The sequence below is a fragment of the Conger conger genome, chromosome 4, assembly GCF_963514075.1.
Source record: "Conger conger chromosome 4, fConCon1.1, whole genome shotgun sequence".
Taxonomy (NCBI): domain Eukaryota; kingdom Metazoa; phylum Chordata; class Actinopteri; order Anguilliformes; family Congridae; genus Conger; species Conger conger.
In genome coordinates, this window is record NC_083763.1 from 33,284,034 (window position 1) to 33,308,060 (window position 24,027).

A 24,027-nucleotide genomic window follows, 5' to 3' on the forward strand; every position below is an offset into this window, starting at 1 on the left:
TCCAAAACAAACAGAGTAGGAAATAGTTTACAAAACTGAGGACAAATCCTGAACCAAAAAGCATTATTCATACAGTGTTCAGACTCTCATACTGAATAACTACTGTATACTTTAGCAGTCAGACACCTGCACTTAATTAACTCCCATCCAATCACAGGTTCTAGTGGACACTGAACGGTTAACATGTTTTTATTAATATTATAATGACATTTTATTTTACTGATCATATAAAACAATGGATTCTATCCTATTCAGCATTGCTTGCTATTTTCCATCTGATCCTCAACTCTTCCAGGCCTTGATACTGACACATACATGGCTGGACAGTCTCACTGGCAGGGTTTAAAGGCTTGCTGTAAATAATACTGTTTTAGTACGGTGTTTCCTTTGTCAGCAGGCATGCCCTTTCAGCAGAAACAAAGAGCCTTAAAATTGGATCTAGTGCTTTACTGACAGGAATGCCTCTTGCCTATCACAAGAGAAGATATTTATTATCCATTGTATTCCATTGTATTATTATTTCTTAATTGCAATCTTTTTTATCCAAACATTCAATATTATTTTATTTGACTTTTGTCTGTGCTGCTTCTGGCTGTATTTGTGCTGTGCATTAGTCTCTCCAGAGTTTCCTCATTATCCTTGTTTTTCATCACATGGCTTGGTTTGTTTGTTTTGCTTGATTTGTTTGCTGATTTTATATGTTCTATTATGTGAAGCACTTTATGCTGCATTCAATTGTATGAAAAGTGCTATATAAATGAAGTATTGATTGATTGATTTTAAGTGTTTTCGCCTCAACGCAAACACATCTGTGAAATTGCATACTTGGGTACGAAGTCCCTATGAATTGAAACTGACGATCTTCCAAGTTGAATAATCATGCTAGGGATGTGAGAAATTGGTAAACGGTTACCATTCCATTTTTTTAATGGTTAACCGGTTAACCGATACTGCTTATGACCGCTATTATTATTATTATTATTATTATTATTATTATTATTATTATTATTATTATTATTATTATTTTAAATGTAGATACAGCATAGTGGAAAGCTACGTTCAGTTTGTCGGTATAAGCATAATTCAACCAACAGCTACAGAAATTCTTTGATAACTAATATTGTAGCAATCAAATCCCTGCTTGCATTTTAAACCCCCTGAAATGGCCTGATTGCTTGCTCGAAATACTGAAGCTTGTCAATGACTAGTTTAGAACCACAATAATATGCCTGGTGATGAACGTGCATTTATTTTGAGCATGCAATTTCACCTTCAGAAAAAAAATATTGGTTATCGGTAAATTTTTTGTTTACAAAAAAAAAAATTTTGTTTTGTTTTTGTTAACCGGTTAACCGTTTAACGGTTCACGTCCCCTAATTCATGCACATTTTAATCTCCATCCATCCATCCCATCCATTATCTGAACCCGCTTATCCTGAACAGGGTCGCAGGGGGGCTGGAGCCTATCCCAGCATACATTGGGCGAAAGGCAGGAATACACCCTGGACAGGTCGCCAGTCCATCGCAGGGCACACATACCATTCACTTACACACTCATACCTATGGGCAGTTTAGACTCTCCAATCAGCCTAACCCGCATGTCTTTGGACTGTGGGAGGAAACCGGAGTACCCGGAGGAAACCCACGCGAACACGGGGAGAACATGCAAACTCCACACAGAGAGGCCCCGTCGGCCGGGGCCTCGAACCCAGAACCTCCTTGCTGTGAGGTGGCAGTGCTACCCACTGCACCATCCGTGCTGCCCCTCTTAATATCCAGTAATGCTAAAAAGATATTTATGATGATGATGCATTATATTATTCTGCACAAATACTGAGAGCTTGGCCAGTCGACCAAATGACAAGGCCTAGGTGGCAGCTACAACACAGTCTTTTCTGATGCACTGACAAAACGGGAGTTGGCACCCCTGGAAAACAAACATGTTTGCTTCTACCCTCAAGCCCTGGAACCGTGGATGACCCAAGCACATTGTGCATGCTAATACTAAAGGTAATCCCAGAGCCAATTTCACTAGTCAGAGCAGCAGGACCTGGGACAACAGTGGCCTGAAACAAAAAGCAATGCAACACGCATTAAGAATTAATTGTGCATCATGTCTGAGCATTTACTTCTCGTGATCCACTAACTCTTTTCTGTCTTTTCGGATCAGTAAAGAACCCTTCTGGGGGTAATCGCCACACAAAGATGACTGGGGGCCCTGACTGCTATAGAATGCCTGACTGCTATAGTGAGTTTGAGGACCATATCTCAGATGCGGTGCTACTGTCACACCCTACAGCAAGGCACTCAATCTGAACGTCTCCAATAAAATAAAGCAAGGTATACGGATCATGTGTAAAAATAGGGACTCCATTTTTGGCAGGCATGGGAAGGGTTCTGGTGGTAGGAAGACCTGTGGGGTGGGTGGAGGTGTGGCACATGTGGGAGGGGTTCTGGGAATGGTGGGAGGGGCTTTGTCACAGGTGGGAGCTGGGGACTCACTGGTCTTGGTGCTGCGAACTTCCTCCAGGGGAGTAGGTGGGTCCTCAGAGTCAGCCAGCACTTCCTTGGTGAAGTTGGAAGGAAACATCCCAGTCTTCCCATTGAGAGAACCTTCCCACCAGCCCTCCTCCACCTGTAGACACACACACGCACGCGCACACACACACACACACACACACACACACACACACACACACACACACACACACACACACACCTGTCACATACTGCAAGTACATGCACACGCCTTCCCACCAACTTGGTACAAATACCAACACAGTACAGTACAGTAAACTGTAGACTCCTGTCAATAAGCTGCCCGTACTGCCCAGAAAGCAATGCACTCACCTCTCCCAGGATATCGATGATGTCACCAATCTTCAGCTCCAGCTCATCCTCATTCTGTGGGATATAGCTGAATGCTGCTCTGCACCTGCGTTTTCTGATGGCCTCACCTGGGGGACAGGTACATCCTCAATACAATTACATGCACACACAAACACAAATTCACAGACGCCTTTTCCAGATGGAGGAAGAAGTAGAAGAACTCCAACTGAGCCAATTTGGGGCTAATTGGCTATGCAAGGCCATGCTCAATTCTATTCACAGTGCACGCACCGGAAAATACGTAATGTCACAAGATTATAGACTAACATTATTTATAACACTTTCACATTTTGCCCCATATTTTACTTGGTTTTCTGGCAATGAAACAAAGACTGTCCAGCACACAGCATGCAAACGGAAGCAAAAATAAAAACAATGTAAAATACATTACTTTTCCACAAACGTGTTTATCTACTTCATACATGACTTGCTCCAGCGGAGGTGCGCAAATCCATTCTTGGATGGCTGGTATGTTTGTTGCCACCAATTACTTTGACCTAAAAGGCTAAATATAAATAAGCTATATGCAGTGGTATATGCCATTATCCTTGCCAGCAGTGGATGCAGCAAGTACTAAACCAGGGGTGCCAATAATTATAAAACCTTCATTTTGGTTTAATCTATTTTTTGTTTGATTTTGGTTGGTTGGCTGAATAATTTATTGGAATGGTGGCTTGAACTAGTCTAGTTTTGTTATGCCACAAAATGGCTTCCAACCCAAGGATTTTAGATGGACCAATCATGCATTTACAAATGGAGCATATCCATTTTGTAACCAATGAAAAAAAGTATGATGTCTTATGAAGACAATTGCTATTGTAGAGTAGTTTTTCATTTTTCATTGACATTTATGGAATGACATGGATTGACATTCACACATCTGGACTGCTCATGCATTTTAAAACTTGGTTCAATTAAATCTATGAAATTATGTGAGACGATATGGCTACGAGTGCTGTAAATGACAAGCACACTCATGCAGATATCAAAGTAACATGCATGCGCATGCACAAACACAAACACACACACACACACACACACACACACACACACGCACACACAACAATGTTGATATAATAAACCAGGCAAGCCCAAGCTAAATCAGAATCTCAATGCAATGCAATGAAATGTAAGTCTCAATGTGACTTCCATCTTTAAATAAATTATTAATTAAAAAATATATATATATATTAATATTCAAATCTAGTATCACTATGTATGTTCTAATGTCTATGCCATGTGCACCATTACCTTGAATAGGTAGTATGTAATCAGAGCATTGAATAATACTTTATTACTGCTGTATTAAGCTCTATTACTGGCGTATTACATATTACATTCTAAGCCCAACAAAACAGAGTTATCGTTGTTCCCCATTCCCAGTTGAGATGATTTGAAGAGTTCACAAAACAATAGATATAATCATTTTTGGTGTTTTAAGAACAAGACCAGGTGAGCCAGGTTAGCTGGACCCTGATGTAGCTAAGAGGGAGTATGTGAATCAGAAACTATGAGTTAACCCATGCCTATCAGCGCAGAAGTGTAACTGGAACTTTGCTCACTTTTTTTATTAAGAATAAAAATATATAACATTAAATGACTGATAAAGCAGTGAAACCCATGAAACCAGAAGTGATGTTAAATACAACTACCATGTAGAGGCTACATTTACTTCCACCAATGAGGAAAATTATCATGTTTTTCCGCATGTGATTTGATCAAATCAGAAGCGGTATTGCAGTTGTAAGATGATGAGCAGAGGTAGCTTGGTAGCTATTTGCCTAATATAGGTGGTAGCTTGCAAACTAAGCTAATGTTACCTTATTTAACTGAGAAAGCCATAGCTACCCAGCTAACATGGAATACGAAGTAGTGAACTATAGAACATAATGATTAGCCAACGTTATATTAAATGATAAAACCTGCAAGCGACCAATCTAGCTAGCTAGTTCAGGTTTGCAACAGCAAACTCAATAGCCAGCAAATATTTCCACATTATCTATTAACCAAGCTACCTGTGGGCTACCAGAAAAATACATTTCATTAATGCTGAATAAACTATTGAACCATTTCAAACAATACGCTAGTTTCAAATAAAATGGATTTATGTGCATTTTTGCATAAAATGTAATAAATATATTTTTTGACAAAACGCTATAGCAAAATGCTATAAATCTAAATAAAAAAGAAAAAAATCTGGACAAAAAGTCAATTTTACCAAGAATCTTGAAAAAAGTTGCTTTGTATACTTTCATCTTCCTGGATAGATTTTTTGTCAATAGTGAACACTTTTTGCTCTTCCTCACTGCTTCATCTTTGACCGGAATTTGGCGTTTAACGTTATGTGGTCTGGTTAACGTCAAGCATATGCAAAATTATCTGATCTTGAAAGACCTTATTGGGGTTTTCATAAAACTTGCTATGAACTTGATGTAAGTCAGTCAGTAGGTCAACGTGGCATAACAGGCTATTGTTCCTCACAGTGTGTGTATACTTTACAGCCAATGGCATCTTGCCTCCCCCTGAATACCACCAGTTTTTGTTGTTCATGGTTCCTCTTGGGAGTAACAGCTACAACACCCTATCCTCCAAACTGTCAACATTTTTCACTATTAGATCTGTTGAGCTGCGTGGATATATCGCAATATGCAATAAAATGCAAGTGGCATTCATCATGGTTTGTAATTGTACCTGTGACTGTCAGATATCATTGTTATATACAGTGGGCTCCAGAATTTTTGGTAGCCAATAATAAAAATGAAGAAAAAAGGCTGCATATATAATAAACACAGTTAATAATCTAAATGTTATGTTCAAACATATGGGAAAACAACATACTTTTATTTCAATACATTTACACTCATGTTTCAATATTTTTTATTAAGTAATCAAATTTTTTCTCATTTTCAACCATAACTGTCAAATGTATTGGTACCCTTAACAACTGTAGTTAATAAAATCAATCAATGAAGGGGAAATTGTCAATAAAAGTTTACATTATTTAGTCTAAAGGAACTATATTGTGTCATTCCATCACTCCTAATTTCACTAGAGCACACAAATAAGGTAACAAACATGCAAAATCCCTTTGTCATCCATCAGCATGAGAAAAGTTACTGTCCATTTAGAAGACACAGATAGTATTGGGTAATAAAGTCTGGTAATGGGTACCAAAAAACACATACACCTATTCCTGGGTGTCCCAAGAACCCACTTTAAATTGCCCTGCAGGGATGCCAGTCATAGTTAGCACTGGCATAGTCCAGATTCTGTATCCAACTGTGGGGCCCATCCATACACTCAAACAGTGCCAAAATAGGATGAGCAACAAGGTCATTTTATACTTTAATGACTACCACTGTCTGTTCTCCTTACACAGGTACTATCCGTTTTACCTTTTTCAGCCATTAGGTGTCACACATTGCTCACCAAGCCATACATGCTGTGTTCGGAGCGATACAGTACATCTGATGGAACTGCACAGTGAAACGTGATGTCTGCGTTTGACCAGCAATGAAAGGTGGTGGAAAATGTTGAGTCTCAAGAGAACAATCTTTCTTACTAGACAACTTCTGCACTCAAATATATAGGACTCAAAGCGATTTACAGTGATGAGGGTGAAACTCTCCTCAACCACCACCAATGTGTAGCACCCACCTGCTTTTTGCTAACCGACTAATGGATGATTATGGTGGTAGGTAGAAAGAGCCAGGATGGGAATTTAGCCAGGGCATCAGGGAACCCCCTACTTGTTGCAAAGAATATCATGGGATGTGTATGTGTATGTAAACCTGTGTGTGTGTGTTTGTAAGGGGAAGAAACTGTCTCTTAGATCAATGTTAATGAATGTTTGCGTCTGAAAATTTTCATAATCCAAAACTGTTTTGGAACAGAGTAAACTATATCCTCAAATAATCTAACAAAAATTCCAGGACCCAGATTTGAATTAATAATAACATCATTCACAATCCCTCTGTTATAGATAATATTATTAATCTGCATTTTTCCTGCATATGTAGTTCTCAGGTGTTTGAATCAATTAACATTTTAAATTCTTGTAACAACTCTAATTGTAGCAGTTCTTTTTCTCTAAAAGAAATACTGCCTACTTATGTTCTTCTTGTCATTAATGATTTAAAGGGAAACTGTGCTCCTGGACCAGATGGCCTTGAGGCTAAATATATTAAACTAGCTGCCCATGTTCTAATGTATCCCCTTGCCGACCTATTCAATCTGTCTATATCTGTGTACTCCAGTCCATTTGTAAAAGTGCCAAAGTTACTCCATGTTAGTTCTCATGGTTTTCATTATATGGTATTCTAAGTGCGTTGCGTTTCCGTGTTTTTGTTACCTCTGTGCACACCGTAGCCACCCATTCATTAGTTTCACCTGCGTTTCACTTCCTGATTGTTTCCCACGCCTGATTGCTGTTTCACTTTTGTTACCTGTCTTGACTTCTGTTACAACCTGTTTCGTCCCAGACTTCCGTGTTTAGATTCTCCCATCTGTTTAATTTTGAACTGCAGTGTAGACCTGTTTTAGTATATCAACTTTTGTTTCTGGATTCTGTTTTTGTCTGCTTAGCCCGTCTGTTACCGATTTGGATTATCCTTGTTATACCCGTTTGCTGGAGTTTAGACCCTTTGCCTGGATTCTGTATTACGAACTGCCTTATCTCCACTGAATCTGTTTGCTGGCTCTTGACCTTCGCTTGTCGGACCTGCCAATTTTATAATAAAGACTTTGTTATATAATCTATGCCTTGATCTCGCATTGTCGCTTGTTCTACTAATTTCAGACCTAACTTTACTACCACACTTAAAATTTTTCAGTCTCTGACAATGGAACTCACCTTGCGAAAGTGGATACCGTGAAAGTGGATATCGGCCTCTGGATTGACTCAGTACTTTCTTTTAAACCAATATATTGAGTATATTACAAATAATATTAATTGTAACCTTAGTATACTATATCGCTCCATAATCTGTTTTACATTTCAAGTGAGGAAAAGAATGGTTACATCGTAACAACTACCTGATTATGCAGATATTGCCTAGCAGAATACCTCAGAATTGCACCTTCAACCCCTTAATGGCATTTACAATAGACTTTATTGATTTATTTCAAAGTATCCTTACCAAACTCATCACTGTTCCATATATGACAAGCTAAACGGGTTATCAACTACTTCAAGAAAATACTTCCATTGGCTCTAATGTATTTGCAAATGTGTCCACATTAGCTACCCCTCTTATTTAAAACAAATAAATAAATTATCACATTCACTTAGACATACCCATCAACTTTACTTCTTTGTGCCTAAAATCTATAAATAAATTGGCCGACGTGCCTTTAAAGCTCCTTCTGACTGGAACAGTTTTTTCTCTTTAAGACCTCATTATATCTGCTTCAAACATCATGTTTTTTTCATTGGAATGCTTTCCCATTTCTCCTTTTATTTTATTTACATTCTTTCTTTATTCTTCCCTAAGAAGTCATCTTTATCCATTTAATCTTCACCTGTCTTTGTTTTTCTGGAAAGCATATACATAATTACTTATTAATTATTTACCGTTTAATTACCTTATATGGGCAATGTGGGTTGTTTGGGTGGGATGCGTGGGCGAGTGGGTAAATGTGAGCCTCTGTGTATCTTGTACAGTATGAGTTTGTCTTGTCTATTGTCTATGTCTATGTCTATGTACTTTACTGTATGAGTATCTGTGTTTTTGGAGCCCCTTGAAAACAGGGCTATCCTTCAATAAATGTCTATGCAGTACGTATATACTATTATAAAATTAAAGGTACAGTGATTTATATTGTATGACCATTTGTAAGCAATGTGTTCCACTTGTCTGCTATATAGCGCTCTTTGGATATTATAATATACATTATTACTGACTGTGACCATTCTGCACCCATAATGCCCTCGCTCCTGTTGCTCCTATGACATGTATTTATAATCTGTTTTATAATCTCGCCAAGAGCCCAATAAAAGCATCCACCCAATAAACCTACAATAATAATTGTTACTCATAATTTTATGTAAGTACAGTACTGTGCAAAAGTCTTGGGCACCTGTATAACATTCTGTATAGATAAGATTATTTCAAAAATAATTCAATGAAAGGTCCTAAATAAACGTACTATACATTTTACATTACATTTTGGTAATTTGGTAGAATAGTTAAAAACTGAATCAAATCAATATTTTTTATGACCACCCTTCGGTGTTAAAACTGCATTACTTCTCGTGAGATAGCCAATGCTGTCCTGCAGTTCTATGAGACAATCAACAGGGAGGTTGTCGGAGAACTTGCCACAGTTCTTCTGCAGACTTTGGTTGGCTCCTTGTTTCTGATCTCAGACAACCTTGATCAAGTTTTAATGTAAAAATTCCTTACAGTAATATGTTACTTTTTAATTAAGTATAAAAATGTCTCTGTAAAATTAAATGTTTTGGAAAATGAATATTTGGGAATCTGAAATGTGTTCTTTTATACTAACACACACACACAAATAAACACATATATAATAAAGTCGAGGGTGCCAAAGACTTCTGCACAGTACTGTATGTGTGTGTTTATGTGTGTACTTGTCCATCGGCATGTGGGACTGATTAAATCAACAATATTACAGGCTTCGAAGAAATACCCTCACTGTGAAATGGCTGACAGTGTTTGTATTGTACGTTGCCTTAGTGAAGAGGTGCAGGTATAGTATTCAGCGTCTAACAATGGAGAGTATACAGTAATAGAGTCTCATACTGGAGAGATAAAGGGTACAGCACAGGACAGAGGTCAATTCCATTTTGACTTTGTGAATTAACTTTCTGAAATTAGCTGAAATGGAATTGATGCAAACCCTGGTACAATATTATGGACTCTTATTGGAGAAGCACAGAGTATGGTATGTGTAGAACCTTTCTTAGCAGGTCGGAGGCCGGACTCAGACCCAGGGCTGGTGCTGCCATTGGAGAGTTCAGTTTTGGATCCGCCTGTCTGGGTGGCCTCTTTCTTGACCTCTTTCTTGATTTCCTATGAGACGGACAGAAATGGAGAGAGGACACCAGAACAGGTCATCACAGGTCCTCCAGAATAGGCTTGTTAAAGAACGTACACGGTATTCAAACACCAGGCCATTCCTAAAACATGCTTCCAGGATAAAAATGTATAGTATGAATGAGAGCAGTATGATTTAGTATCCCCCTGAAGTACACCCTAAGCATCTGACCATCTGCAGAAAATATTTGTACATATAAATGTGATTACAGCTGTAGTGGAAGTGGAGACTAAGTGAACCTGTCTTCTCAGACTAGCCTGTGACTGAGGCTGTTTCCATGAGCTTTGACTGAAGCACCTCAAGCCTAAGCAGTGTTTAAACACATCTAGGGCATGCAGGCATGCTTGCACACACACACACACACACACACACACACACACACACACACACACACACACACTGCACACACACACACACACACACACACACACTCCACATACTATATCTATGAAATATTCAACATTTCTCCATTTAGCTGCACATGCATCAGAGACAGAGGACTGCTGTAACCTCATCCATTCTGCATGCACTATACTCTCCCGGGGCCACTAAAATACAACCACTGTTACATTCAGTGCATGAAAAAGGAATTGCTGCCTTCCTGATTTTCTCTATTATTGTATAGTTGTAACACCAAATGGGTTCAGATCTTTAGATAAAATGTCATATTAGACAAAGGGAAACTGAGTGAACACAAAACAGAATTTTAAAATGAATTAATGTATTTACTGAAAAAATAAAAACAGTGATTCAATCAACAAAATAACCAAATATTTTTTATATTGATATTTTGATTCAGTTTATTGAACACAGCCAGGTTTGACTGGCCCTGTTGACTCTAAATATCACTCATATTGAACCTTACCATCAGAGTAAAATAGTCACCACAAAGTTTCTAAAAACACATTATGCCATGATCACAAAAATCACAGAACATCTCGGAACAACATCCAAAGAGCTGCAGACTCAAGCCTCAGCTAAGCCTCAGCTAAGGTCAGTGTTCTTGACTCCACAATAAGAAAGAGACTGCTAACCTAGAGAAACATCAATGCTTGTCTCACATTCGCAAAAAAGCATCTGGATGATCCTCAAGCTTTTAGGGATAATGTTCTATGGACAGATAAGTCAAAGAGAAACTTTTAGAGGGCACATGGCCAATTATGTCTGGCATAAAACGAATACAGCATTTCACAGTAAGAACATCATACCAACAAACACGGTGGTGGTAGTATAATGGTGTGGGGAAGCTTTGTCGCCTTGGGACCTGGACAACTTGCCATTTTTGAAGGAACTATGAATTTTTAAGAAGACTATCTGGTCATTGGTAGCTGAAGCTGAAGCATAATTGGGTTATGCAGCAAGACAACAATCCAAAACACAAAAGCAAGTCCACATCTGAACGGATGAAAATAAATAAAATTTAAATGCTGGAGTGGCCTACAGTGGTTTCGGATTTCAGTTTCAAGAAGGTTGCCGGCTAGGAAATAATACTTGAGATATTCAGACAGTAGGGGAGCAGCTGCGTTGCATTTCAGCCTGTAACAGGCAGAGCAGTCATTTATAGCAAGATTATCCATAACTCATACTGGTTTCTACTTGTTTTTTGGTTTTGGATTTCCTGTCTTGGTGAGGTTTCACATCATACAGACTGATATGCTGGATGTTCATGTTTTGCTTCCTATGCTATATTGCGAACAAATACATAAAATGAAATATTTAACTGATGAAATGAAAGACTGTGCTGAACAAGTTGTTAATTGATGAACATAGGACCACTAAAATGAAGCAGGGGCGCACGCAGTATTAATTTGGTACGCAAAAGAAATAAAACAAGACACACAGTATAAACACACATGCACACACAAACATGCGCACACACACACAGAAAAACACAGACACACACAGACAGACAGTCCTTCCGAGACTAAAAATGTGCAGAGTGGGAATTCCTCACTTTAATAATAAAGTCAACGGACATCATTACTGCCTTGTGACTGCCTGTCAAAGAGCAGAATCCACATTCCCGAGCTCAGAAGGACTCATCCCAGGAAAATATTCTCTCCTTCCCACACAGCTTTTAGAGAGATCCCTGCAAGTACTTTAATGAATAAAGGGGCATCTTCAGGTGTTCTAGACCTGCTTTACACAGTTCTGGATACCATAGGGCGGCCTGTAGCATAGTGGTTAAGGTAAATGACTGGGACACGCAAGGTCGGTGGTTCTAATCCCGGTGTAGCCACAATAAGATCCACACAGCCGTTGGGCCCTTGAGCAAGGCCCTTAACCCTGCATTGCTCCAGGGGAGGATTGTCTCCTGCTTAGTCTAATCTGGCTAAGAGCGTCTGCCAAATGCCAATAATGTAATGTAATTTAGTGCAGGGGCCCCCAAACCCAGGACCATGAAAGCCAATATACTAAATGGGAACAGCTATTTTATGCACCTCTCCCAAGGCATCTGATATATGAATATATATATAAAACAACCATTGACTCCTTTATAGGAACCTTTCAATTTAAGATACTGTATATTGCCAATGTGTAGATTTTGTCATGATGATATAGAATCTAGTTCGAGGACAGAGGAGACTTCTTTGATTCTAAACACAGGACCTGCGATTCTGATCCTGGAAAGAATGCCAAGAATCAAACCCAGCACGCGCTACAAACACGCCGAGGCTTACCTTAAACACACTCACACTGACTCCCTACACTGCCGCTGACACATTGTATCAGCGGTCGTCAGGCTGAAATCGACACCACCCAGGGTTCATTTTCACTTGCTGCAAACATAAATGCCCTTATCCACCCGTCTTTGTCCAGGCCTCTGTCTACTGCTCAACAACACACTGAGCTTACCCTGCCGCCTGTCTCTAATCAGAATTCACCTGCTCCTTATTCTCCCACAACCCACCGCATGTGCATCTCACCTCAAAGGTCTCCTTCCCCCTCCTGACTGGCTAATACACGCAGGCAAATCTGAATGACCAGGCATGATGGAAGCTGGGAGACAAAGGTCATTGAACTATTCATTTAAAACAAGAAAAGCACATGAAAAAAGAGACAACTCGGCTGGTTAGAATAAGGAGACATGCGAGCAAAGAAGATACACAATGCTGAGAGTGATGTAGGGAAGAGAGAGGGAGGGAGAAGATATTGGCAGAGGAGGTCTGAGAAAGTATTTTAAGAGGACATAGGCCAAAACAGTGGGTCTAGAAATGCTTTAATAAGAAATAACACTCAACACTAAAACACAAAAAGAATGGTGTTCAGTACGTGGTGCACGCAGCAGTAGATGGAGACACAGGGGGTGTCAAAGATGCAGCCGCAGGATGCAGAATGCAAGAGAATACAATGTGCACCTTGGACTCATTTAGGCTACTTTCTATAAGCAAAATTATATCTCCTTTATGTGGTGAGCTTCATAACCAGAGGTAGAATTTCAGAATTGTTGGTACTAGCCATCTGAGCTAATGCAGTAAAAGTTTTACTAGCCCAGATACATTTTCATTAGCCCAAAATATTTGAAAGCATAAAAAGCAAAAATAAAATAAAATAAAATTCATCTGAATATTGCTTTCATTCCAATGAGACTTGGCATAAACTATTTTCATTGTTACCACAAATTAATGGCATTAACTAGAGTGTTGTCCCAATTTTTACATGCGTGGCAGAAAGCATTTTGTTGCAATTCATGCTATTATGAATATGAACATAATAGATGACACTTTGTTTCCTGATAAAACATTTGCACTACAGAACAGTGTTGAATACCAAATTCAAATTGACTGTCTGACTGGGAAACCCCAGCCCAACGGGAATGCAGGTCAGGGAGAGACTGACACTGAGACTGACTGTCATTACTGATAGGTGACACCACAGGCACACATCGGCGTATAGAACCATGAGAGATTAATACGCAATTTAGCCTTCAGATTTTACATTTTTGTTTTGTAGTCCATAATTGCCACTCGGCCAACGGCTAGTTCTCTCTTTATTTTACTCGCCATTCATCTAAAGCACCATCATTTCCAGCCCTGTTCATAACCCTCTAACCTCATGACATACAACTTCACACAACCAGACAATAAAGATCCAAACACTCCACACAACATTGCTGTGCTGTTACATTGTTTATTTTTTATTTAAAACAATGAATTGACCCAATGTGCTGCAGCTACTTTCACCAGGTTTCTTTTGAAGATACCTTTTTTTATTTCAGGGGGGGTTCCAGACTAAATAAAGCTTATTTGAAAAGGCCCCCCCCCCCCCCCCCCCCCATGCCCGCTGACTGTATGTCACAGTTGCCAGAGAAACAGATCAGGTGTCACCAACGAGGACCACAGAACAGCAGGTGAGCGGACAAGAGGGTGAACAGGTCACCACTCATCTCCATAGCAGACTAGTACTTTCTGTTGCACAGCACTCAACTGCATCTGACAATTGCAGAGGAGAATGGGAAAATACTAACATTTCACACAGCCTTTCTCCCTTTGACCAATTTCATCTTCCATCAAGGTATCAGCACAGATCTCTGACAACTTTTCCAAAACATGCTTTTATTTCCAACATGTCCAATGTGTCCCATTTTCTACCACTTTTGTGTCACTTTTTTTAACATTGCTCGCCCTCAAACTATTGGTATGTAGCACACATTTAAGCTAGTGTGATAGAGTATAGAGTCTATATTGCTTTGATCTCATTCATACAGGCATACTGTATATGTATACTGTAAATTCTGGATAAAAGAGTAGAAGCAGATATATACTCACCGAACACTTTAAGGAAAATATTTACTTTATACACCTACTTTTTCATGAGATTATCTCATCAGCCAATTTTGTGGCAGCAGTGCAATGCATACAATCATATAGATACGGGTAAGGCGCTTCAGGTAATGTTCACATCAACCATCAGAATTGGGGAAAAAATTTGATCTAAGTGACATGTTTGCATTTGCTGAATGCCCAAATGCAAACATCAGCCTGCTGTCCATCAAGGTATCTGCACAGATCTTTGACAACATGTGCAGAAAAAGACTCTCATTTATACCCAATTATTTGCATAGCATTAACATGGCAGCAGAATATTATTTTTATAAATTCAACAGATACATTATAACGTTTATTCCTACAGTGAGAATAAAAGTGATTTGTGGGGGATACTATCATTGAGTGACTGTGAATGCATAGTTAGCCATGACTTTGTTTTATTGGTCAATTACTTTTGGACAAATATTAATAATTATGTATAAGCCCATATGGGTACATACTGCAGGCTATACACTGAGTGAGCACTTTATTAGGTATTTATTAGACTTGCGTTATGGACTTCTACTACTTTAGCCTATCCACTTAGAGTTATAATGCGTTGTGTGTTCAGAAATTCTCTTCTGCATACCACTGCTGTAACGTGTGGTTATATGTGTCACTTTCCTGTCAGCTTTGGTCAGTCTGGCCTTTAACATCCTCTGGTGTCTCTCAGTAATAAGGCGTTTCTGTCTGCAGAACTACTGCACGCTGGATTTTTTGTTTGTTTTTTTGCACCATTCTTTTCAAACTCTAGAGAATGCATGAAATCCCAGGAGATCAGCAATTTCTGAGATACTCAAACCACCCTGTCTGCCACCAACAATCATTCCAAGGTCAAAGTCACTCAGATCAAGTTTGATCTAAGCTAGGTTGCTTTCATACAGACATTATAGTTAAGCTTTTGTCTTAACCCTCTGGGTTCTGAGGGCAAAATGAGCCATGCTCATTTGGTGACTGTGCCATGCTCAACTTTTAATCAACTTTATATACAGTGATTCTGAAGTGTTTCATATCTTTGTTTTCAGCACAAACCCAGCTACAATAATATGGCAACAGTAAGTAGGTCAGAATCATATGTTGGTTGTAAATTGCTCTAGAATCACACAAATTGTAAGTAGTAGTTTTCAAAACGTACATGAATGCTATAAAAACACATACTAATCAATTGAATATTTATGTGGTATGCGGTCCTGCCAGGTAAGTAGGCTTTTCACACCTGGCCTGACCCCTCCACAGAGAGAGATTGCAATACAGCATACATATTTACCAATATGATCATAAGAAATACACTTGCTCTTGGAGTTGGGCTGTTTAGCTAAGTTATTTCTGCTTTTTTATCGAAAGTAGATACAATATGCTAATATTGATTGTGCAAGGACACCCAGTTTTAGAATCCTGGCTACGCCACTACACAATACGTAAGTATTATTTTGAGATGCAAAGGTTAGAGTGTGGGAATTTACAAATGCGCATATTGCTGAACATTTAAACAGAATTGCAGTACACATGGAAGAAATGCCATACTCATGACGTCAAGTCATCCGTGCCATTTTCCTTAAGGAAACGTGTTCCGTGATGTAAAATGTTTACCTCAAAAGAAGCGAATAGTCTATGCTTTTGTATGTCATTGTATCGTGGTTTACAGTTGGCATTCTCGCACATGGCATCGCCCCTCCCCTGCTAGAGAATAATTATCACCTTGTTTAAATTTTAAAGATATAGCAATTTGTACATTAATGAGTAAAGATTAAGAAATCGCAGTGATCTTATTCATCTAATCTAAAACATTTTTAAACAATTCATATTATGTGTCAATAGGTGCATTGCGAAGTCAAGATTCTAAGGTTTCTGTAAATACGTTTGTTGCATCTCTATGGTAAAATTTAAAAAAAATCATCCACATAAAAAAGAAAGTTGATCTGATCGTGTTGGTGTCGCCGGCGACACCGCCAATCCCAGAGGGTTAACTTGGCTAGCAAAACGTATTATTGGATAAGTCAGCATTCTTACCTAAACTATCGATATATTAAGTTAGTAGTGGGAACTTTTATAGTGGAAAATTTAGGCTTAGAAAAAAATGTTTTAAAATTCATTTAAATGACTGAATAATAATAAAAAAGATATGCACATTTGTTTTATTGTTGCCTAAAGACAACTGGCAAGTGTCACATTCAACCACCATGTTACACCATGTCCTAAACGCGGATGCCATCTACTAGCAAAAAGTGGTATTTTGCCATTCATTGGTGATACATTCTGGGTTGAATTGATTCTCACTCTCTACCAAAGATTTTGTTGTCATAGCATGGCTAGCATGCCTAACGATACATGATTTAAAAGTATAGTTAGCATCATTATTTTCCATTACAATGATAATTCTGCTGCCTGAAACACATTTCTTCAGGCAAATCCTAAGGAGACCCCAGTTGTCTGCCATTGACACAGTATTTGCAAATTATCTTCCTTGCAGGAATACACATGACATGAGAGAACATGCACTAAGAAACATCACATATCAGCCTGTCAGCTAGTTAATTAGAGTTGCGAGGTAGCTGTAAGTTTTCTGTTTATGTACACCGACCTAACTGGTCTATTTTTGGCCACACTCGCTGTATCTGTCATTTTTTCACAAATTGAGTGCTTGCCACTGTCCATGTGCTATGTCATGTCATCTCACTTGCTACTACCCACACGCAATAACGTTGCTGAACATAACAGTATCATGTTCGTTTAGAACTTTCAATTAGCTTCATTCATGTTAACATTGTGTCTAACCTTGTTTAATGGACTATGGTCTATGGACAATTCATCGCAAAAATGTAAGCATGTATATTTCTGAATTACCCACAGAATGAGTGGTCTTGTGTCAGGATCTGTTGGATTTAAATTAAGTCATTTTTGCGCAAAAAAAAGTCTTTAACACGGAAAAGGCACAACATAGCAATACCAAAAACACCAAGTTGGCAAGCCCGTTGCCATTGAATCTGAAATGGCATTGAAATTGGTTTTGAAAAGGGCGAGATATTGAGGTTCAAAATTACCTATTTGGAATGGAAGTAACAACAAATGCAAACATACTGTATCCCGCGCTCACTAAAATATACCAAATTAGACATTTAGACATTCCCAATCTATAAATGAGAAATAGACACTTACACTACCACTCTCTAGATGTCCGGCATAAATTCCCAAACAACAAGAACTACTGTAGCACCCTCGTCCACTGTCCCAACAACAGGAATGATTGTACCCCCGTTCTCCACTGAAGTTAATGTCCAGCTTAAATTCAAATTCAGATCAGGTTAAGCACAAACATCTACGTTCCATCAAACAACTGAACTTTACTGAACTACACCATCTACCATGTAGCAGGCAGGCGGACGAGTATGAAACTTCAGTGGTGGTGACGGGATGTGGTGGAATGCAACATTTTCTAGTTTCAATATAACGACTTGTTTAGGGCTTACTTTATACACATAGCAACTTCGAAAGTCATGGTTGAGATATAATCGTGTGTAAACATCAGCATGCTCCACCCTCCCCAGTGTTGTCTAGTCATATGACGAGGCATGTACCCAAAAAGTGTAGCCTAGGGACAAAATAGGGTACTGGTCAATCAAACATCAGAAAACCAGAGAAGGAATGGCCAATGTGTGGCCTATCTGTAAATGCAGCAGTATGTGAGAGACTCTGGACAAAAGGAGCCTTGAAAAAGAACTGAGCAGACCCTGTGGCTCAGGAATCACGGGTGTAAATAATACAATCATGCACAAATAATACAAATAAACATAAAATATGTGTTATCCCAAAAAAGGGTTCCTGAATAAAATAATCCATGACACATTTTATTTCCAGAGAAGAGAGAGAGAGAGAGAGAGAGAGAGAGAGAGAGAGAGAGAGAGAGAGAGAGAGAGAGACATTTCCACATCAACGCCCACAGAAGAACATCTGTCAGGAAGCAGACTTGAACTGAAATAGCTCAGATTACATATGGGCAAGTTTCCAATTTGTGAGTTCTCCTGGTGAGAAGGACAACCAAGCTTTCTGCAAACCAGCTGAGAATATACAGTAAAAAATATACAGTTGAAGGACCAACACTGTATACCAAAACATTGTATAGCTATACAATAATTAAAGCTCATTGGTTGAAAATTGGTTCTAATTGCCACAGCCAATAGCGTGGGATCAGTGTGTTCACAGAGAAGGAGTGGGTTAAACAGTGTTGTGGTTTGAGGGTGTTTGTTGCTGAAATTCCTCTCTTGACCACTAGGAGTCAAAAATTACCTATTGTAGCTTTAAATAAATCTGCTTTTTAAAACCCATTAAAAACCATTCATGTCTGTGGTGTTACCTTAAATTATGGTACAATATTTTATGGTGGGCTGGTGGACCACAGGGTGGTGTGATGCGCCTAGTGGAGGCCCCCATAGTTGCATCCCTGTCTGCATGATTGGCCCCTCTGCTCAGTATATGGCGAGCAGAGGAGCAAATCAATGTCACAGTCAGGGTGGGCAAACAGGGTCAAGCACGAGTGAGGTGCTGGGGCAAACGGGGCAAACAGATCAAAACAGGCTGGGCAGGAATCAGAGTCATAAGGGATGCATGGGTCAAAATCTAATCAGCAAACCGTTTAAAACGGGCTAGGCAAGAGTCAAAGTCGAAAACAAATGAGGCAATGGTCATACACAATATCCAAACAGCAAACAAAGCAAAAAGGGCTAAGCGAGAATCGTAAGTCAAACACAAAGAAGGTCAAACACAAGTCAAGTCACAAATCCAAATCCAAAGTTGCAAATGCAAAACGGGTCGCAAAGCTAGTCTACCCCGATCAGTAGGACTGGCGGCCTTTTTCAAAGGAACGAACCGGCAAACTGGAAGGAAAACAAAGATAGTTATGCATCCAGCTAAGAGGCACAACTACAAGCAGAAAAACTTACGACAGAGGTGTAACAACGTGCCGAATTAACCAGCTCAGGAAACAGATTGCAACACCACCACCTCTACCGGGAGCACCCTACGTAATGCCCTTCACCAGGTGGTAATAAATTACATTACATTACATTATTGGCATTTGGCAGACGCTCTTATCCAGAGCGACGTACAGTTGATTAGACTAAGCAGGAGACAATCCTCCCCTGGAGCAATGCAGGGTTAAGGGCCTTGCTCAAGGGCCCAATGGCTGTGCAGATCTTATTGTGGCTACACCAGGATTAGAACCACCGACCTTGCGTGTCCCAGTCGTTTACCCTAACCACTACGCTACAGGCCGCCCTAAATTATATAGGGTAGACCAGACAGACACTGGTTTGACAACAGTGCACCAGGTATTCATAACCTCCTTCAGGCAAAATACAAGGCTCTTGCAGTTTACCTTTCAAACCCCTAATCCACCATGCTGTAGGCTCACTTCAAGACAATCAGGGCCGAAACCCAGTGCATCCTCAGAGCCATGGAAAATGACTGGTAGATCAAGAAAGCCCGCAAAACACACCAACAACAGGAACTACTGTAGCCCCCATTCCCACTGTCCCACCAACAGCAGGAACTACTGTAGCTCCCTTTTCCACTGTCCCAACAACAGGAACTACTGTAACACACTTCTCCACTGTCACACCAACAACAGGAACTACTGTAACATACTGTCCTGCCAACAGCACGATCTGCCTAGACTGCCGATGGATCAAAGCTGACATCAGCTTCAGCGGGCAAACAAAATATTTAAACAGAACAAATATGTCTGATTAGCTATCCGTAATCCTCGTCACCGTGGAACATTCCTCTATCCGTTTGCACAGTGGCCTCCCCATCACCCAGTTTCCATGGCAACGCAATCTGAGGTGTTCTGCGCATGGGTGTTAAACGCAAAGACCTGACACAGGCGGGCATTCACACACCCAGCTCCTTCTTTCCTTCTCTCTCTCACGCTCTCATTCTCCCACCCTTCCTTTCCCCTCAATCTCTGCCTGCATCTATCTCCCTTTCCCTATGCACACAGCAGTTCTGTAGATGAGCCCCTTTCAAACCTCTACTCCACCCACACACACCTCTATAAGTCCAGTTACAGTTGAAATGGAACTGTCAAAAAGGGTCTGTCACTCAAACTCTCAGTTCACCACCCCCCCTCCCCCACTCTGGCATTACAATGAATACTGTTTCAAACCCAGCTACCCAGAATCCCAGTACGGCAGTGTGATAGCTCTTTTTGCAGTCCAGGAGAGGTGTGATTCACAATAGAACCAGAAAAATAAGTGCTTATTTTCACTGACAGTCTATGCCAATAACATGTCCTTTCACTTCCACTCAACGAATGGAATAATCGCAAACTGATTACAATGTATCCAAATCCACTGACAAAACCCAGGACCAGTCCCCCCCTTGTAGACTGCTACATCACAGAAGTTGGTTTGAACCAGTTCCCCAATATACTTTCTCTGCGACTGATAGAAGCATAGAACTATAATCCATGAAAATGATGAGCTGTGAGATACATTTATTCCCTCAAATGTTTCCAATCTATACGAATTGCTTAATACTCAGAAGCACTGAAAAGCCTGGGTTCCGGCCAACTCAGTACAGAATGTCATCTCTATATTTCTCATCTCTTAAAATCATTTCTCACAACGTGGGTTTCATAACCCACCTCTCTGCACTGAATCAGCCCTCTCAGGCATGCAGAGTGCAGCTCCACGGCTGAAAAGCACACATGGACACCGCAGACACATACATACCCGCATGCGTGCATTCAAACGCACACCCCTTGTGAGGTACATAGTTTGTTCCTTTTATTTTATTTTCTATAAAGCTGATTGTTTTGAATATTTGTAAAAAATACCAATGCTTTGGTATTTATTTATTTTTTACCCACTCAGGCACATGCATGCACACACGCACACACATATACATGTGCACACACACACACACACACACACACACACATCAGCACTTCCTGTAGGCACACTGCTGCTAATAAAATGATACATTTCTTGAAAAGGGCATAGGGAATATAGACTAATCACTGATGTTAGAAATGTTAAACCAAAGACAAATGAGCACACAGCTAATTACACAAAACGTTAAAAACCCTCTGGAAAAGAAACCTCCCTATCCCTACTTCTTTCTCTGTCTCCCTCCCTACGAATCGATCTATGGTTGTGTCCGAAATGGTTCACTATTCACTAATTACTAATCCCTATCTAGTGAATGTCCATATAGTGCGCAAAATAGTTTACTAAATAAACAAATAATTTGTAAAGCATTGTGGTTCATATCGCACATTTCTAGTGATCACAGTTGTTTACTAGGGGATATTTCTAGTACCCTAAAATGTGAGTAAAATTTGGACACTAGAATAAGATGGCTGGCGGCCAATATAGTTTACGATTTAGTAAATAGGAAGGACACAGCCTATGTCTCTGTGATGAGCACCTGGCGCCCCAGTCACATAGGCATACTGACGGAGACGAGAGGAGAGGAAAGAGGGGAGGGAAGGAGGAAGACGGGAGGATACGTAAAGTGAAATAGCAGAGGTAGAGTAGAGTGGTTTCCAACATAACCCAAAATCACAGCAGTGCTTGTAAAATAAAAGACAATAAAGCAGGCAAACGCGACATACAGGAAACACCTGCATTTCCTGTGCAGAATGTTGCCTTTGCACACAACACACAAACACACATTTGGCTGCACGATAAATGCTTTTTCTATAAACAGAGTGATAGAACAAACAAGGCATTCATTAAATAGATAGCACTTCAGGAATGCACTGCAGCTGCTTCTGCTAATAAACTCATAGAAAGTATGCACCAGGCATGCATGCATCGCTCCACTTTACGAATACATATTTTTAGTTTGACAGAAAGCTACAAAACAAGAAATAAATGAATAAGCTTAAATTAAGCTAACATAAATTAAGGTAACATATTTTAAACTACTGGTTTACAACTGTAGCTGCCCTTAATGTAAACTACATATGATATAGATTAACCAGGTGATGACAATTTCCTCTGTACCGCTAAAGGTGTAGTTGAAAGTATTTTTTTTTTTTATATATACATATTTATTTAGACAGATTTATTATAAAATCTATACATTCTCAAAGACATTTTGTAAAAAAGAATAATAAAATTGAACACTGCACTAATAATATTATAGAGCATGATGAAATCCTTCAAGCTTGCTTGTTCTGTGATTACATGCCAATTAGCATCCGTAAACCACAAAACTTTGCCACCCTTTCCTTGAATTTTACAGCTAATTATCAAGCTGATGCACTGGTTCTGGCACTGTTGAGATGACATTTTTATACATTTCCTCACATCTTCACTTGTCTGCGTCATCTCGACAGGGGAGTGCTACCTGAGCTGAATAATTAGCGGTAAAGTTCTGTGAAAACATTCAGTGCCAACATTTTTGTTATTGTCCTCAAACTTGAGACTGGCCATGGGAGCCGCAAAGGCACCTACATTAAACTCAGAACTGAAAGCTCTGTCAGAGTACAGTACATACAGAAGAGCAGCCATAATTCAGTAGGGTGAAATGTCACTAGCTCTACCGCTCTCTGAGAACACACGCAAAGGTAAACCACATTTAATATATATAATAACTTAACCCTCAATTTGACCGCGTTCAGCATTCAGCAAAAACCAGTTGATTCTGTATGACTGTTCTAATTTTCTTATTTTGGTGGGATTAAACGGTATACATAATAAACATAATGCTGATTTCAAAAGTCCTGTACCAACTCTGCATACAAAGGTGTTGTTATGTGATCATTCTGACCCCAAGTTCTGTAGCTGTACATAACATGAAAATATATCTTTCTGTGGGTGATCCTAGTGGCACATTTCCACTTACTTCATGTTATGTAAAGGGGACATACATTGTGTCAAACTTTTTCTATTACAATAATTTTGACAATTTGACCCCAAATATACAAGCGTTAAAAGAGTATAAAAGAGTTAAGTGATCGGCACCAAGTGTGCAAACAGTGTATGATGCGGTGTTCTACAAGACCCAAAGCACAGTACAGCTTCCAGTCCTGTGCTACGTGGCCTCTTGTCCCAGAAGGACAAGCTGGTCTCTCTGTGCTGCGTTTAGACAGAGGTGCAGATGACACCCATCTGCCTGGATTTGGATCCAACAGAGTGGCTGCCACGAGTTCATTCCAGGCAGTCCAAACAGGAAGTGGTGCGATTTTTTAAATCAAGCTTTTCAACAAGCCAATAAATCAGGTCTTGAGTTTGCATATTCTATCATAGTAATCTAAATGAAG

The 24,027-nt window shown here is 39.6% G+C and overlaps 1 protein-coding gene across 5 annotated transcripts in view; it reads right to left on the reverse strand.

The window, feature by feature from the left end:
- Positions 1 to 24,027, reverse strand: part of sh3kbp1 (SH3-domain kinase binding protein 1) — a 93,798-nt gene that overhangs the window by 32,804 nt on the left and 36,967 nt on the right. For all 5 annotated transcript variants that reach the window (XM_061238276.1, XM_061238275.1, XM_061238273.1 and 2 more), the window contains exons 3-5: positions 9,812 to 9,926; positions 2,851 to 2,957; positions 2,503 to 2,635 (exon numbers count right to left, since the gene is read on the reverse strand). In XM_061238276.1, coding sequence (XP_061094260.1) covers positions 2,503 to 2,635; positions 2,851 to 2,957; positions 9,812 to 9,926 — 355 coding nt within the window. The remainder of the gene's footprint in view (positions 1 to 2,502; positions 2,636 to 2,850; positions 2,958 to 9,811; positions 9,927 to 24,027) is intronic.